At 38.4% G+C, this 17,329-nt stretch overlaps 2 protein-coding genes across 12 annotated transcripts in view; one reads left to right on the top strand and one right to left on the bottom strand.

Moving 5' to 3' along the window:
* RNF17 (ring finger protein 17) overlaps nt 1–8,873 on the top strand; it is a 111,787-nt gene extending 102,914 nt beyond the window's left edge. For 4 of the 5 annotated variants that reach the window (XM_017656923.3, XM_073222544.1, XM_073222496.1 and 1 more), the window contains one exon: nt 385–1,909. The gene's annotated coding sequence lies outside the window, so the exon portion shown is untranslated. Of the gene's footprint in view, nt 1–384; nt 1,910–8,667 lie in introns of those variants that run through there. The other variant, XM_017656924.3, reaches the window with a different exon arrangement.
* CPAP (centrosome assembly and centriole elongation protein) overlaps nt 2,220–17,329 on the bottom strand; it is a 56,548-nt gene continuing 41,438 nt past the window's right edge. For 5 of the 7 annotated variants that reach the window (XM_017656933.3, XM_017656929.3, XM_017656930.3 and 2 more), the window contains 6 exons: nt 7,731–7,795; nt 7,354–7,473; nt 5,387–5,527; nt 5,224–5,308; nt 5,019–5,142; nt 2,220–2,566 (listed from right to left, as the gene is read on the bottom strand). In XM_017656933.3, the coding sequence (XP_017512422.3) occupies nt 2,374–2,566; nt 5,019–5,142; nt 5,224–5,308; nt 5,387–5,527; nt 7,354–7,473; nt 7,731–7,795 (728 nt within the window). In that variant the 3' untranslated portion in view covers nt 2,220–2,373. The remainder of the gene's footprint in view (nt 2,567–5,018; nt 5,143–5,223; nt 5,309–5,386; nt 5,528–7,353; nt 7,474–7,730; nt 7,796–17,329) is intronic. The other 2 variants (XM_017656934.3, XM_073222889.1) reach the window with 2 other exon arrangements.

Genomic DNA, 17,329 nt, shown 5'->3' on the forward strand with positions numbered 1-17,329 from the left:
AAACCTTTCAGCTTTTCTTTGGTTTCTCAGAGGAATGACAACAAAGCTTGACAAGAATGTGTCTCCTAGACTTCTTCGTAGGCCCTTCTCACCTACTGAGTAGGAGAATCAGAGGCTCCATATCTGTAAGAATGTTTGGCGTGGCTGTCATGAATATTCATAGTACCAGACAGTTAAGGAGATAGGCAGAAGAGCAGAAGGAAATGGGCATTCTAAGTAATTTAAGCATGTAACACTACTGAACAATCAATATCCTAACAAAGTTATTGAAAGTACTTGGGTAACCAGCTCACTCTGTATCTGCTTACATAAACCTACTAATGATTCAGTATCTAGAGTTGAACATAAGCAAAGGTTTAAAATAACACACATTTTATTTTTCAGGTATACAGTGCAGGACATCTATAGCATCCCAGAAGAAAGTTTTCTGTCATACGTGACCATTTCAGGCTTATTTTTCTTTTTCTTAATGTGTTCTGCAAACTGCTGGCCTTTTTTTTTCTTTGCTTACATGTTGAATTTTTAGAACTGTTTGAAAAATGTTAATAAATATTTGCTTTAAAATGTTTTATTTTACTATGATTTCAAATCAGATATTTTAGGTACATGAAAAAATGTTCCCTTCATCTTATAACTAATGTATATTCAACTTACATAATAGGATACTGTCAGTACTAGCAAAGGCCCCGGGTGCTCTTCCCGTCATTCTCCCCGAGGAGAGCTGAACACTATGGTGACTTTGAGGTTCATGATTCTTATGTAGGTCTTCACAGTTTTACTGTGTATGAAAGCAGCCATAAATAAGACAAGCATTGCTGAGTATTTTAAGTGTGTACAGTACCACACAATTTTATTTCCTCACTGCTTTATTTATCCTGGTTATCCATGTTGGTGTGTGCGGCTCTAATTCCCTTTCACTGTACATTCATCTGTGCACATGGTTAATTCTGTTGAGAGATACTTAGTTGTTGTTTTTTCTCAATTACAAATACTCTTCTGTAGGACCCTGTGTACATCTGAGTGGTTTTCTGTATGTATACTTAGTAATGGAATTTACTAGGTCATGGGATCAATGCTTTCCAAAAGTGGTATTACCAGTTTACTCACCATCAGCAGTCTGTGTTCCTTGCCAACACATGGTGAGGCCAGACCAATACTTCCCAGTATGTGATACTAATATAAAAATGTGTCTCATTACTTCAGTGTACATTCATGGGCTTAGAAGTCTTGGTCACCTGTTTGCTTGTTCATATCCTTTATCCACTTTTCTATTGAGTTGTTTGTAATTATCTTACTGATTTCTAGGAATCTTTATTCTGAATATTAATCCTTTGTCAAGTATCTTCTAGTCTGTGGCTTTTCTCTTTTGTGGTATCTTTGGACAGACCACTCATTTATCAGCCTTTTAAGGTTTGTGCTGTATCTCACTTAAAAATCCTTCTCTGTCAACAGGTAGTATATGTAACTCATTTTCTTTGAGAAGTTTTAAACATTTTTCATATTCAGTTCTTAAATCACCTGGAATTGATATATTTAGCTTTTTTCTTTAAATTGAGTCATTGCCAACACTGTTCTCATTACTGCAGTAAGTGACTTGACCAATCTATAATTACTATGTTACATGTAAGTGTCCTTCCTTCAAGGACAGCTTGTCTTCTGTGACCTACAGTCTGTCTTACAGGTATGCACATCAAGGCACCTGTGGTTGATCAGTTAACACCAGCTATGCACCCTCCATTCTCAAGTGTCCCATTTTGACCAGTTTATAGTAACCTTTGTTACAAGTGCTTTCTCCTATGAGATTGCGTACTCACAGAACTCTTTTGTCTGTCCTATTGTTTCACCTATATTTGTAGTCACTTACTGTTCATGCTTCCCATTTTATATCACAATTAAAGAACCTCTACAGTAGATAAAATGCTTTAATAGTAGTTGAATATACTAACATTCTGACTGGAGAAATTATCACTCCTTGAGTAAATTTAATTAAGCCCTTGTTCTATGGCTGATGTACTGGTGAAAATCTTTGTGCTATTTTATTTATTGTACTTACTGGTTTTTATAAGCATCTATCCTTAAGAGAAGTACCCACTTACTATTTTTACAGTCTATACAGTTTATAACAAAGTAACATTGTTTTCGTTAGTCATGCATTTAGCTGTAGAAAGACAGGGTAGGTAAATTAAAATGAAGGCTGTCCCTGCGCATTTCAAAGAGTATTTTTTTTAAAGAGTATGAAGTTTTATTTATGTTTTCCATTTATACACAGACACAAAATATATATAAATTAAACCACAGAATTCACAAAAATGTACATTTTTAAACAAGAAAATCATGTTAGTGTTATTTCTTATTAGTCATGCACAAAGATTATTAAAACTTTGTGTCCATAAGAACATTACCATCCTTGTCTTTAACCCTTATTTGACCAGACGAATATTTTGTTTCTTGATGACCATTTATATATACAGTTTTGACAGTGCCATCTGGATATTCCCGTCTCTTGAATTGGGCAGTATGTAGTTCTCTTTGGCCATTATTAAACTCTATGATTTTGTTGCCGTTTCTGTAAATTTAAAATAGAATTTAATAACATAAAGTGTGCAATAGGAAAAAGGATTTAAAAGCAGCCTCTGATTTGGGCAGTTCTCTCTTCTCTGACAGCACCTTTTCCCTGCACAAAACCTCTGCAAGATCTTTCTAGTGTTTATGCATCAGGCTGACAGTTCCAGTGATCAGATTTGCTCTTAAATGTGCCCATGAAACATCTTACTACATTGATGGACAGTGACTTCAATGGGGTATGGGGGGAACTTAATAAATATGGGTGAATGTAGTAACAACAACGTTTTTCATGTGAAACCGTAAGAGTGTATATCAATGATACCTTTAAAAAAAAAAGTGATCAAATTCTAAAATATTAAAATATTTGTTTACTTAAAAAACAAAAACAAAAAAAACAAAGCAAAACTGAAGGAACAAAACAGCAGCAGACTCACAGACTCCAAGAAGGGATTAGTGGTTATGAAAGGGAAGGGGGTTGGCGGGGACAAGAAGGGGATTAAGGGGCATTGTAATTTGCAGTCACAATATAGGTAGGTCACAGGGAAGGCAGTACAGCACAGAGAAGACAAGTAATGACTCTATCATCTTACTACACTGATAGACAGTGATTGCAGTGGGGGGTGGTGAGGACTTGATAATATGGTTGAATGTTGAAACCACAGTGTTGTTCATGTGAAATTTCATAAGATTGTATATCAATGAAACTTCAATAAAAAATAAAAACTGTGTCCATGAAAAATTTTAATGAACCTATACATCTGTTCTGCCTCTCAAAAGAGTTGGATGTGGTATTAAGATAGGGTTTTCAGTTTTGACACTTACTCTTTGCACTGAGTTACAAGTGAAGAATATTGGCTCGCTCTTATTTTGGAGAAGAGAGCTTAATTCTGGGAAAGGAGCTTGAGCAGAATTATGATCTGTTTTGAAGCAATGGAACAAAGAAGCAGACTGTGGGAAAGTTAATACCAATTTGATAGCTTTATGTGTGGGGGACATTCAAACTGAACCCCAAAATACAGGTATAATGTGCTGTTAGAAATATGAAACAAGGGCTAAAGATGGTGAATGACCACTTCCTAACACAGTAGTTTTTCTCTGTTTTCGTTATTTCTCAAATGTTGTATATAAATTGACATATAAATTGTCAGACTTAATAGCCATTCTGAGAGCCACTCCCTTGTCATGTGTGGCCCCTGACCCAGGGATGCCAGCGTCACCCGGGAACTCATTAGAAATGCCAGTTATTGGGATGGGCCCCAGCAATCTGCATTTGAACAATTCCTCCAGGTGATCCTAATGCACACTATAGTTGGAGAACCACTGCCATAAATCAAAAATGCCAAAATAATCCTGAATACCTGGGATCTGCTTGAGAATAGATGAAAAAAGATTGGCTATGAGTCAATGATTGTTACCTGAGTTTTTCATACTATCTTCTTTTTATTACAGAAAATTTTAAATATAAGAGTTAAAGAAAGCCTGAAATTTCTGAAATCAAAGCATAATGTACATACAAAATTTTCCTCAAACTTGAACAAATTCCTATTTATGTAGTTGAGCACAAGATAAAGTTTTATACCGTGTTAAAGGGGAAAACATGACCTTAAGAAGTTCTCATGTTATTCAAATTAGTGTTTTGCCTTTTTCTTTGCTATGGCTTATATCAGAACTCAAGTTAATGGGTACTTAATTGTCACACTTGAGGAGGGCACTAGACAGACATGCCTTCATGGTTTTAAATAAAATAGTGAATAGGCACAGGTCTTCACTGTCGACAGAGGAAGTCACAGAAGAAACCTCTAACTTGAGGAAATGTGACACCCAGAAGAATAAATAAAGAGGTAGGTGATTTTAAAGAATTGGGTCAAGGAGGCCAGAGGAGTAAAGTGCTGTGACTGGGATGGAGACCCAGAAAAATCAAAACATAACAGAAGAGAATCAGTCTTATCCAAGCTCTGCTGTCACTGTGTGGTTATTATTTTTATTAAGGTATCATTGCTACATACTCTTATGAAGGTTTCACAAGAAAAACAGTGTGGTTATTATGTTCACCCTTACTATTGAGTCCCCCGCATACCCCATTGCAGTCTGGGTGGTTATTCTCAAAAACTGACAGGGCAGCTTTCCTTCTTTGTATCTCATTCAAAGGTTTCAAATTTCACCAAATTTATTTCTAAATAAGTACCATTCCCTTCCCCTGAGGTGCTGTGCAGATTCCATTTAACTTTCTAGGCTAAAGGCTGACTGTATATTCGAATTTACATCTCAAATAACTTCTAAACCCCCAAATGCTGAAAACTTTTCTTACCTCCTCTCAAAGTATGTCTTGCTCACTTGAAATTCTGGATGACTTACACATATACAAATGTTTTAAGATTTAAGAAATTCCATTGGCAGTAAAAGTTGAACCATGAAAACTGAAAAATCTAGAAACAAATTTACAGGTATCATACCGTTGTACTCTGACAATTGTACCATCTGGGAAGATGCTTTCTTCATGTCCATCGGCAAATAAGTTTTTGATAGTTTGGTCAGGAAATGTGATTTCTTTTCTTCCATCTGGGAAATGTTTTTCTGCTTAAAAAAGGTTTTTGTTAAGTGCTTTATTTTTAAAGGAAGGGAAGAATTTAATAAGGAGAGGGTAGAGCAAGTTTTCACCTATTTGTCCGCTTGAGAAATGTAAGACTTGTAGTCCTTCTGGGTAAGTAGTGTGAGTGATCTGGGCGGCTGCGTAGTAGTAGATCTGTAAAGATGCACAGTCAGTAAGCCTTCTGTCCAGAGACACTCAAGCTGTGGGGAAAGCACCCCTGTGGGGACCTACCACTCTCTTGTCTGGCAGGACCCGCTTCACATCGCCATTGAAGAAGCTGACAGTGACAGTCATCCCGTCTGCACTCACTTCTTTTTGAGTTCCATTTGGAAACAGTATAAGACGGCATCCATTCTTATAAACCTTTTCTATCTGCAAAAGATCCCAAGATTTTCACTATGTAAAATTTCCTCCTGAGAACACATGACAAAAATATCCCTAGTTCTCTTCCTAATTGGCTACCTTGGGATTTTTCATAATAAAAAGTAAACACATTCTTTCAAAAGGAGGAAAAAAGTAAACTCATAACTCAAGTATCAAAACATCACCAGTGTTATGTCACCTATTCCCCCAAAACAACCTCGTTTTTGATAGAGTTTTTTTTAAAGCCAACTGTTGTCAGCACTTCACCTGAAAACTTTAACCAAATCATTACTGCCCCTAACAAACTAATGGCTCCATCATACTGTAACCATCACGTTGGTTTTCCTATATTCATGAAGCAAATCTTTTACAGTTTGAGTCAGGATCGAATCAAGGTCTGCACACATGCTTGGCTGGCATGTTTAATGCCCTCTGCTGCCCCCCCCCACCTTTTCATGCCAATTACTTGTTGAAGGAGCTGGATAAATGAACACACAAAATTTCCCACATTCTGGATGTGGCTGATTGCTTTCCTATTACGGTGTCATTTAACATGTTCTTGTATTCTTGTATTTCCTTATCAAAAAACTACAGTTGACTCCTGAACATCATGGGTTTGAGCTGCAAAGGCCCACTTATACATCGATTTTTTTCAACAAATACATTGGAAAAAATTTTTGGAGATTTGCCACAATTTGAAAAAACATTTTCTATAGTTTACTTTAATATGGTATAAAATACATATGCAAGACTATTAATTGATTATGTCATCGGTGAGGCTTCTGGTAAACAGCAGACCTAAATTTGGGGGAGCCCAAAGTTACAGATTTTTTAACTATACAGGAGTTTGGTGCCCCAATCCCTATATTTTTCAAGGGAACTGTATAGATAGATCTAGAGGCTTGATTAAATTCTGGGTGAATTATGCTGATAAGAATATTTTAGGTGCTGCTGTGAGCTTCTCATAGCAACACATTCAGAAGTACAGGATGCAGTTGTCCTCATGACCTCAGGTCTGACGGGGTCCTATCAGATCTGCCATGAAGCTCCACCAACCTTTCATCTATGGTTTCAGTAGTCATTGATGCTTTATTTGATTAGAGATGACAATTCATATTTCTCTAATTTTCTCTGTCCTTTTCCATTTATTTGCTGGAAATCCTCTAAAAAAAAGGTCTTTCCTCATTAAAAATGTGTTGGTCTACAGTTTGAACAGGGAAGTACACCTCCTTTTTGACTGTTCTTTGTCTTTCCCTTTCCTCAGAACTACAGTGGACATTGGCCTTATAATTTCAATTTAAATGGATCTAAGCAGGGTATTCAGAGAAGTAAATTTTCTATAAACTTGAGGAAAAATTTCCTCCTCTCCTCCCTGCTAATAAATCCTGCTTACGTCCCTTCCGTTTTCCTTCTTCTAGCTGGAACACTCAGCCAGGCAGTTTGCCCACTCAAAACCTTTCCTAAGCATAAGAATAAAATTGCGTAGCAGGAGATGGAGAGGGAGGCACAAGACCCAGGATAAATTGAAGAAAGGCTGTAGGAATCAGAAAACATAAAGCCTTTCAAAAAGTACCAAGGATTTCAGTTATGTTCAGAGGAAGAACAAAAAGTTGAAACAAAGGGATTGTATTTCTTTTGCTGCGTCTCTACAGTAGAAATGGCAACTAGTTGCATGTCATGTATTTCTCAGAGTCCAAAGGCTTAAGTCAAGATCTTGCCCCAAGGTACTCAAGTTCTTTAAGCCCCAGTCTTAAAATATTTTAGGATCTAAGCAGTTCCACTCTTTTTTAACCCATGTTTATTTTTTATAGTATTATTATTTTTTAATGTTTAACCTTTCCATCAGGATGACTGATTTCTCCCTGAATTCCTTCTTTTTCCTCTTTCTCATCATCCTCTTTATATTCAGGATCTGTGATGTCTGCTGGTTCAGAGGATTCCCTGGGTGAGGCAGTCTGTAAGGACAAAAGGCGCTCATCTGTCCTAATGAACATGTAATACCATTTCAAGCAGCTAAAACTTACACTTACCCCCAAAAGTCAGGTTCTATTATAATAGGGTTCTTTGACTTATGTTTGAAGTTACATAGAAAACATTTACAATAACTAAAAAAAGCCTCCTTTTCAAATAGTTCTAGAAGTTTAAGTAAGTTAACTAATCAATTTCAAGCCTCAATCTATGTTGGAATATACAGAAACAGAAAAAGATTTACTTGTCCTTTATCCGGATTGCCTAAAACATGAGGCGGCACAGACTTGGATCTCCGAGATGGATTGCCTGTTAGAATATAATTTTCAGAATTAGTTTTCATATTTAACTCAAAATTCTAAATTTACTTAATATTACATTCAAACATTTTCTTAGTGAACTGCTGTCCTTACCCATTAATTAAGGAAGTCTTATTATCTTTCTTTAATAATTCATAGTTCTTCATTATATAAGTTCAAACATTTTTTCATGTACTTAAGTCCTGGGCAACCAAGAAAGGCAAAGACAATATCTGTTCTGAGAGTTTGGATGAAGAGACAGGTGCTCAACTAACCTAAGAGACGGACCCAAATGTATTTTGGAGATAATTACATAACTTTAGTTAGAAGCTAAGTGTGAGGTAGAAAAAATAGAGGTCTCTAAGAGTACTTGTAGAGTATTTTGCTTGACAGAATAACTGGGTATTTAATTAAAATCTAGACCTAATGGCTGCGGTCTAAACTTTTTAAGATCATGACCAGCACTCCAACCATATACTGTATCAGTACATATATAATAAGCATACACACACAACCACCATCACTGACAACTACCACCTGAGGCGAATTTTTAAAAATATACTAATGTTCTAATATTTTCTTCCTAGATGGCAATGGGTCGTATTATAAACACTCCCAAATTCTAAATATTTCGAGCATGTTAAAACTGTAATAGGTACTAGAAGCTGCAGGGAGAACAGGCTGGAGAAGAGTAAAGGCAAGAGAGCCCAGTCAGGACCCTGGCTGGCAGGCGTATGTATGAGAAGGCTTGTGTGGCACCGAGGAGACGGAAACGTTGCAACCTCTCTCTGTGTCAAATTGTGACCAGATATCTAGGTATAACAAGGGTAAATGGGGAACTCAGAGCTGAGGGTTAATATTCTTGGCTAAATCATTTGGCAGAACAAGATGTTGCGGAGGAGCTGTTCTCAACTGCAGGAACGCCTCTGGATGCCACCTGGGGCCGCCTCCCTGTTGCCAAGGACTGAGAGTTTTGGCCAATTGCAGCTGCCCGTCATCTGAGCACCAATCAGAATTGTACAGAGTTTTCACATCATCTGCATAATTACATACCAACTAGAATTATACTGAATGTTGTGTGCATTTAAAGACCTGCTTTGAACACACGTCTTTCAAAGCTGTCCCACAGTGTTCTCCTTACTGCAAGTAGTGACTTCTGTTTCTTACCATCTGGCTCAGTTGACTTTTTTTTTTAATCTTTTTTTTATTAAGGGATCATTGATATACACTCTTATGAAGGTTTCACAAGAAAAACAATGTGGTTACTACATTCACCCTTATTATCGAGTCTCCCCACAAACCCCATTGCAGTCAGTGTCCATCAGTGTAGAAAAGTGCCAGAGTCCCTACTTGTCTTCTCTGTGCTACACTGTCTTACCTGTGACACCCCAACATACCATGATACCCCACAATACCCTTCTCCCTGCCACCCCACCTCCCCCCAACCACTCCCCTTTAGTAACCACTAGTCACTTTTTGGAGTCTGTGAGTCTGCTGCTATTTTGTTCCTCCAGTTTTGCTTCGTTGTTATACCCCACAAATGAGGAGAATCATTTGGTATTTGTCTTTCTCTGCATGACTTATTTCACTGAGCATGATACTCTCTAGCTCTGTCCATGTTGTTGCAAATGGTAGGATTTTTTTCTTCCTTATGGCTGAATAGTATTCCATTGTATATATGTACCACATCTTCTTTATCCATTCATCTACTGATGGACACTTAGGTTGCTTCCATATCTTGGCTACTGTAAATAGTGCTACAGTAAACATAGGGGTACCTATGTCTTTTTGAATCTCAGAAGTTGTTTTCTTTGGGTAAATTCCTAGAAGTGGAATTCCCAGGTCAAATGGTATTTCTATATTTAGTTTTTTGAGGAATCTCCATATTGCTTTCCACAATGGTTGAACTAGTTTACATTCCCACCAGCAGTAGGAGGGATCCTCTTTCTCCACATTTTCACCAGCATTTGTTGTTCTTAGTCTTTTTGATAGTAGCCATCCTTACTGGTGTGAGGTGATATCTTATGTGGTTTTAATTTGCATTTCCCTGATAATTAGCGATATGGGGCATATTTTCATGTGCCTGTTGGCCATCTGAATTTCTTCTTTGGAGAACTGTCTGTTCATATCCTCTGCCCATTTTTTAATTGAGTTATTTGCTTTTTGGGTATTGAGATGTGTGAGCTCTTAATATATTTTGGATGTTAATAACCCTTATTGGATATGTCATTTATGAATATATTCTCCCATACTGAAGGATGCCTTTTTATTCTACTGATGGTGTCCTTTGCTGTACACTACCTTTTTCTTTGATATAGTCCCATTTGTACATTTTTGCTTTTGTTTCCCTTGCCTGAGGAGATGCGTTCAGGAAAAAGTTGCTCATGTTTATATTCAAGATATTTTTGCCTGTTTTCTTCTAAGAGTTTTATGTATTCATGACTTACATTCAGTTCTTTGATTCATTTTGAGTTTACTTTTCTGTATGGGTTAGACAATAATCCAGTTTCATTCTCTTGCATGTAGCTGTCCAGTTTTGCCAACACCAGCTGTTGAAGAGGCTGTCATTTCCCCATTATATATCCATGGCTCCTCTATCATATATTAATAGACCATATATGCTTTTTTATCTGGGCTATGGGTCTGTTCTTGTGCCAGTACCAAATTGTCTTGATTACTGTGGCTTTGTAGTAGAGCTTCAAGTTGGGGAGCGTAATCCCCCCAGCTTTGTTTTTCATTGTCAGAATTGCTTTGGCTATTCGGGGTCTTTTGTGGTTCTATATGAATTTTAGAACTATTTGCTGTAGTTCATTGAAGAATGCTGTTGGTATTTTGATTGGGATTGCACTGAATCTGTAGATTGCTTTAGGCAGGATGGTCACTTTGACAGTATTAATTCTTCCTATCCATGAGCATGGGATGTATTTCCATTTATTGGTATCTTCTTTAATTTCTCTCATGAGTGTCTTTTAGTTTTTAGGGTATAGGTCTTTCACTTCCTTGGTTAGGTTTATTCCTAGGTATTTATTTTCTTTTTGATACAAGTGTGAATGGAATTGTTTTCCTGATTTCTCTTTCTGCTAGCTCATTGTTAGTGTATAGGAATGCAACAGATTTCTGTGCATTAATTTTGTGTCCTGCAACTTTGCTGAATTCAGATATTAGTTCTAGTAGTTTTGGAGTGGATTCTTTAGGGTTTTATATGAACAATACCATGTCATCTGCAAACACTTACAGTTTAATTTCTTCCTTGCCAATCTGGATGCCTTTTATTTCTTTGTGTTGTCTGATTGCTGTGGCTAGGACCTTGAGAACTATGTTGAATAAAAGTGGGGAGAGTGGGCATCCTTGTCTTGTTCCTGATCTCAGAGGAAAAGCTTTCAGCTTCTTGCTGTTAAGTATGATGTTGGCAGTGGGATCGTCATATATGGCCTTTATAATGTTGAAGTACTTGCCTTTTTATACCCATATTATTGAGAGTTTTTATCATGAATGTATGTTGAATTTTGTCAAATGCTTTTTCAGCATCTATGGAGATGATCATGTGATTTTTTTCCTTCTTTTTGATGTGCTTGATGACATTGATGGATTTTAAATATTGTACCATCCTTGCATCCCTGGACTTGATCATGATGGATGGTCTTTTGGATGTATTTTTGAATTCAGTTTGCTAATGTTTTGTTGAGTATTTTTGCATCTATGTTCATCAGGGATATTGGTCTGTAATTTTTTTGTGTGTGTGGTATCTTTGCCTAGTGTTGGTATTAGAGTGATGCTGGCCTCATAGAATGAGTTTGGAAGTCTTCCCTCCCCTTCTACTTTTTGGAAAACTTTAAGGAGGATGGGTATTAGGTCTTCACTAAATGTTTGATAAAATTCAGCGATGAAGCCATCTGGACCAGGGTTTTATTATCAGGTAGTTTTTTTATTACCAATTTAATTTCATTGCTGGTAATTGGTCTGTTTAGATTTTCTGTTTCTTCCTGGGTCAGCCTTGGAAGGTTGTATTTTTCTAGATAGTTGTCCATTTTCTAGTTTATCCAGTTTGTTAGCACATAATTTTTAATACTATTTTCTAATAATTATTTGTATTTCTGTGGTGTCCATAGTGTTTTTTACATCTCATTTCTGATTCTGTTTGTAGACTCTCATTTTTCTTGATAAGTCTGGGTAGGGGTTTATCTATTTTGTTTATTATCTCAAAGAATTAGCTCCTGCTTTCATTGATTCTTTCCATTCTTTTATTTTTCTCGATTTCATTTCTGCTCTAATCTTTATTATGTCTCTCCTTCTACTGACTTTGGGTCTCATTTGTTCTTCTTTTGCTAGTTTCATTTTTTGTGAATTTAGACTCTCCACATGGGATTGTTCTTTCTTGAGGTAGACCTGCATTGCAATATACTTCCATTAGCACAGCCTTAGCTGCATCCCACAGATTTTGCGATGTTGAATTATTGTTGTAATTTGTCTCCATGTATTGCTTGATCTCTTTTTATTTGGTCATTGATCCACTAGTTATTGAGGAGCATGCTGTTAAGCCTCCATATGTTTGTGGGCTTTTTTTGTTTTCTTTGCATAATTTATTTCTAGTTTCATACCTCTGTGATCTGAGAAGCTGGTTCGTAAAATTTCAATCTTTTTAAATTTACTGAGGCTCTTTTTGTGGCCTAGTATATGATCTATTCTTGAAAATGTTCCATGTGCACTTGAGAAGAATGTGCATCCTGTTGCCTTAGATGGAGTGTTCTGTAGATGTCTGTTAGGTCCATCTGTTCTAATGTGTTGTTCAGTGCCTCTGCCTTACTTATTTCCTGTCTGGTTGATCTGTCCTTTGGAGTGAGTGGTGTGTTGAAGTCTCCTAAAATGAATGCACTGCATTCTATTTCCTCCTTTATTTCTGTTAATATTTGTTTCACGTATGTAGGTGCCCCTGTGTTGAGTAAACAGATATTTATAATAGTTATATCCTCTATTTGGACTGACCCCTTCATCATTATGCAATGTCGTTCTCTGTCTCTTGTGACTTTCTTTGTTTTAAAGTCTATTTTGTCTGATACAAGTACTGCAACTCCTGCTTTTTTCTCCCTATTAGTTGCATGAAATAACTTTATCCATCCCTTCAATTTTAGTCTGTGTATGTCTTTGGGTTTGAAGTGAGTCCCTTGTAGGCAGCATATAGATGGGTCTTGTTTTTTTATCCATTCATTGATTCTATGTCTTTTGATTGGTGCACTCAGACCATTTACATTTAGGGTGATTATCAATAGGTATGTAATTATTGCCATTGCAGGCTTTAGATTTGTGGTTACCAAAGGTTCAAGGGTAATTCCCTTACTATCTAACAGTCTAATTTAACTTACTTAGTATGCTGTTAGAAACACAAGTTAAAGGTTCTTTTTTTCCCTCCTTTTTCTTCCATCTTCATTCTTTACATATTAGATATCGTATTCTGTAGTCTTTGTCCGTTGAGTAACTTTGAGGATAGTTGATTTGATTTTGTGTCTGCTTAGTAATTAAAACTGTTCCACTTCCTCTACTGTGGTTTTGTTTCCCCTGGTGACACCTGTTTAGCCGTAGGAACACTTCCATCTATAGCAGTCCCTGCAAAATGTACTGTACAGATTGTTTGTGAGAGGTAAATTCCCTCAGCTTTTGCTTATCCGGAAATTGTTTAGTCCCTCCTTCAAATTTAAACGATATCCTTGCCGGGTAGAGTATTCATGGTTCAAGGCCCTTTTGTTTTATTGCATTAAATACATCATGCCACTCCCTTCTGTCCTGTAAGATTTCTGTTGAGAAGTCTGATGATAGCCTGATGGGTTTTCCTTCTTTTTTCTCTCTCTGGCTGCTTTTAAAACTGTCCTTATCCTTGATCTTTGTCATTTTAATTATATGTCTTGGTGTTGTCTTTCTTTGGTCCCTTGTGTTGGGAGATCTGTGCACCTCCAGGGCCTGAGAGACTATCTCCTTCCCCAGATTGGGGGAGTTTTCAGCAATCACCCCCTCAAAGACACTTTCTATCTCTTTTTCTCCCTCTTTTCTTCTGGTACCTCTATAATACAAATATTGTTCCGTTTGGATTGGTCACACAGTTCTCTCAATATTCTTTCATTCCTAGAGATCCTTTTTTCTCTCTGTCTCAGTTTCTTTGTATTCCTCTTTTCTAATTTCTGTTCCATTTATTGTCTCTTCTACTACATCTACTCTGCTTTTAAATCCCTCCATTGTATGTTTCATTTCCGATATGGAATTTCTTAATGATTGATACTCTGTCATAAATTTGTCCCTGAGTTCTTAAATCTTTTTCTTTACCTCCATGAGCATGTTTATGATTTTTATTTTGAACTCTTTCCGGATGATTGATGAGTTCAGTATCACTTGGCCCTTTTTCTGGTGTTGGTGAAATTTTGGTTTGAACCAGGTTCCTTTGACATTTCATATTTGTATGTGGTGCCCTCTAGTGCCCAGCAGCTCTACTCTCTGGAGCTACTCGGCCCCTGGAGTGGTGTTGGGGGTTGCAGGGTACCACTGCTGGTGCCTGGGGTGAGGAAATAGCTGTTTGCTGCTTCCTGGCTGCTATGCCTGTCTCCACTGTCAGAACCAGTGGACCAAGCACACAAGTGTAAGCCTCTGTGCTTTGTGTTTGTAGCTACCATAGGCGGGGCCTCTCTGTAGCTGGCCTGATGCCAGGGCAGGAACTACTGGTCTGGAAACTTGTGCTGGCCAGGAGGAATGTGTAGCAGGCTGCCTATCACATTAGTGGCCTTGGAGCTGAGTAGTCAGCTGGGGCAACAGATCACCTGAAGCTCCTGAAAGTTCCCAACCTGCTGGGCAGAGTGTACCCAGTTTTGTCCACATATCCTTTCTCCTGAGCAGCAAGCTCTGTGCAATCCTTGCCCCTTTAACAGCCCTCTCACTGTCAGGAAGTGTCTCAGAATGCCCGCCTTTCTTTGTCCCAGAGCAGCCAATGTGGATCCCTGTTTTTCACAAATGGCTGGAATCTCAGTCTCTCCAGGTATTCCACCTGTCTTAGCTTTCCAACCCCACTAATCTCCAGAGCACCATGCAATGTAAGTTCGTGCTTCCAAAGCAGATCTCCAGGGCTGGCTGTTCAGCAGTCCTAGATTTCTGTCCCCTCCCGGCTCCATTTCTCTTCCTCCCACCAATGAGCTGGGGTGTGGGAAGGGTTTGGGTTCTGCCGATCAAGGCTTTGTTTTGTGAGGTCTGCTCTTTTCTCCAGGTGTATGAAGTCTGGCGCAGCCTTCTTTCCTGTTGTTCTTTTAGGATTAGTTGTATTTAACTATATTTTCGTATTATATGTGGTTTTGGGAGGAGTTCTCTGTCTCACCTCTCACGCTGCCATCTTTTATCCCTATGTGTCAACTGAGTTTTATAAGCTGCTAATACTCACAAGAGAGCTGATCCTCACAAAAGCAAGCTGATGATCACCAAGAGCGCCCCGAGAGCTGGCGCTCCCCAACGAAAGTGGACTCAAGAGCTGGCCTCACAGTGAGCAGATGCCTGTTCAGAGGGTGGTGAGCACCAGCGCTGACACTCACCGAGAGCAGACACCAAGGGAACCCTTGTGAGCAGAGAGTCACCAACAAATAAACCCCTTGTATTTGGGTACACATTGACTCACAGGTCGCAAACTGCCAAGAATCAGCAATTTCATATGATTCAACCTCCTTAATTCAGAAACATCCACATGAGAAATGGATTAGTTTAGGGATTGACAGGAGTGGAGGAAAGAAAGGATAAAAGAAAAAAGGAATCAAATACAGATAGATTTCAGCGTGAGCAAACAGGTGGACGGCAACCAAGTCCTGGGATGAAAGGAGTGCTCTGTTTCGGATGTTAATAAGTAAAAATTTCCCCCACTCATAGGTGCAAAAAGAAGACTATACACTGAAATTTAGGCTCTGTGTTACCTCATACCTATGAATGTTATAACTCCCTCTACAGAAAAGACTAATATTCCCATTTTTTGGCTGAGGAAACAAAGGCTGAGAGATTGTCAACTAATAAAAGACAGAACCAGGAGTCAAACCCATCAAGCTTAGTTCTCAAGCTGTTGATGATACTGACTTGAACCTCTAGCATGTACCCACTGGGAGGAACAAGGAGAGGCGAGCGGGGGCAGGAGCTCTGACTCCTAAGTCTGTGCTCACCACTTGGAGTGCTGTGCATACATGCCTCATAAAATCAAACACAACAAAGTGGGAACAGACTAAATTAACAAACAATGCTGGAAAAACTAGACAGAGATAATACAAGAGGATAATGTATTTTTATGACCTCAAGATGAGGAAAGACTGAAGAAGCACTACCCATAAAACAAAAAGCTGAAATGACATTACAGTAAGAATCTGGGGAATTTTGAAGGTGATGTCTATCACCAACATGGAAGCATGAGTCACTCCTCTTTTCTCTCCCCTTTTTTAAACAACCAGTTAGACATACATGACCAAACATAAGTGTCTCAACACCTTACACCAAGTGACCCAGGAAGCCTCTCACCCACCTGTGCACCCAAAAACAAGACCTCGGTAAGGACTGCAGATCATGTAAGTCACTGAACCTACCCCACCCCTACTCACCACAATGGGAGAAAAATCCTGGAGAGTGCTGACTGAGGCAGATACCCGTGGGGAGAGAATTAGCAGAAGTCTAGCCTGCCTAAGGGGAGATTCTAGCATGCCAGGACAGAGAGAAGATAGCAACAGAGTTTGGAAGCATTGCACAGGGCTAAGCTATTTGGTTGTGGTAGTGACGACCTCTCCCAAGGAGGAGGTGCTAAGTACAAGCAGTGAGTGACTGCCCAGCTATGCCAATTTTGTAGGTTGTGACTGGAAAAACCTCTCTCCACAGAAGTACCCAGATTTCTGAGACAGGACCTCCATGACTGGGTGGAGAGACAGGAGTGGGAAAGAAGCAGACAGAATTCCAAATACATTAAAGGAATTCAGTTCCTACTGTCTGACTCAGGACTTCAGCAGGAAGTCCCCCACGAGCCTCTGGCAGTACCCCACTCGAGGATCTCCCTACCAGACCCTGGGCACCCTAAATCCCCGAGTGCTTGGTGTTACATAAAAAACGTTTACACTGTTAAATAAAAAGCCCCCTTTACAAATGGTTTTAGATTAAGTCAGTTAACTAATCAGTTTCCATGTGAGTAATCCATGTGCTAAACCTATACTCTCCTAGCTCTGCTGCAGGCTCCTGTGTGTACCCCCAGTGCAATTGAGGACAAGGTATAGTAGACAAGGAGTGTGCTCAGAAACTACATATTGAGCTACAGCACCATCTTCTGGAATACAAAAGGGAAGTTTCTAGTAGTAAGCCTAATTTTAAGAAACAAAGATGTCATAAAAGCTTAATTAAGGAGGCATCTGCTACTTCAAATGCAAAAACAGCAGCACATAGCTAAGAAACAATATCAAAAATCAAGGAAATAGGATATCACAAAGAAAATGATAATTCTCCAGCAACTGAAATATTGCAATCTGATAAAGAATTCAAAATTGCTGTTAAGAAGAAACTC

This window comes from Manis javanica, chromosome 1 (assembly GCF_040802235.1).
Source record: "Manis javanica isolate MJ-LG chromosome 1, MJ_LKY, whole genome shotgun sequence".
NCBI lineage: Eukaryota > Metazoa > Chordata > Mammalia > Pholidota > Manidae > Manis > Manis javanica.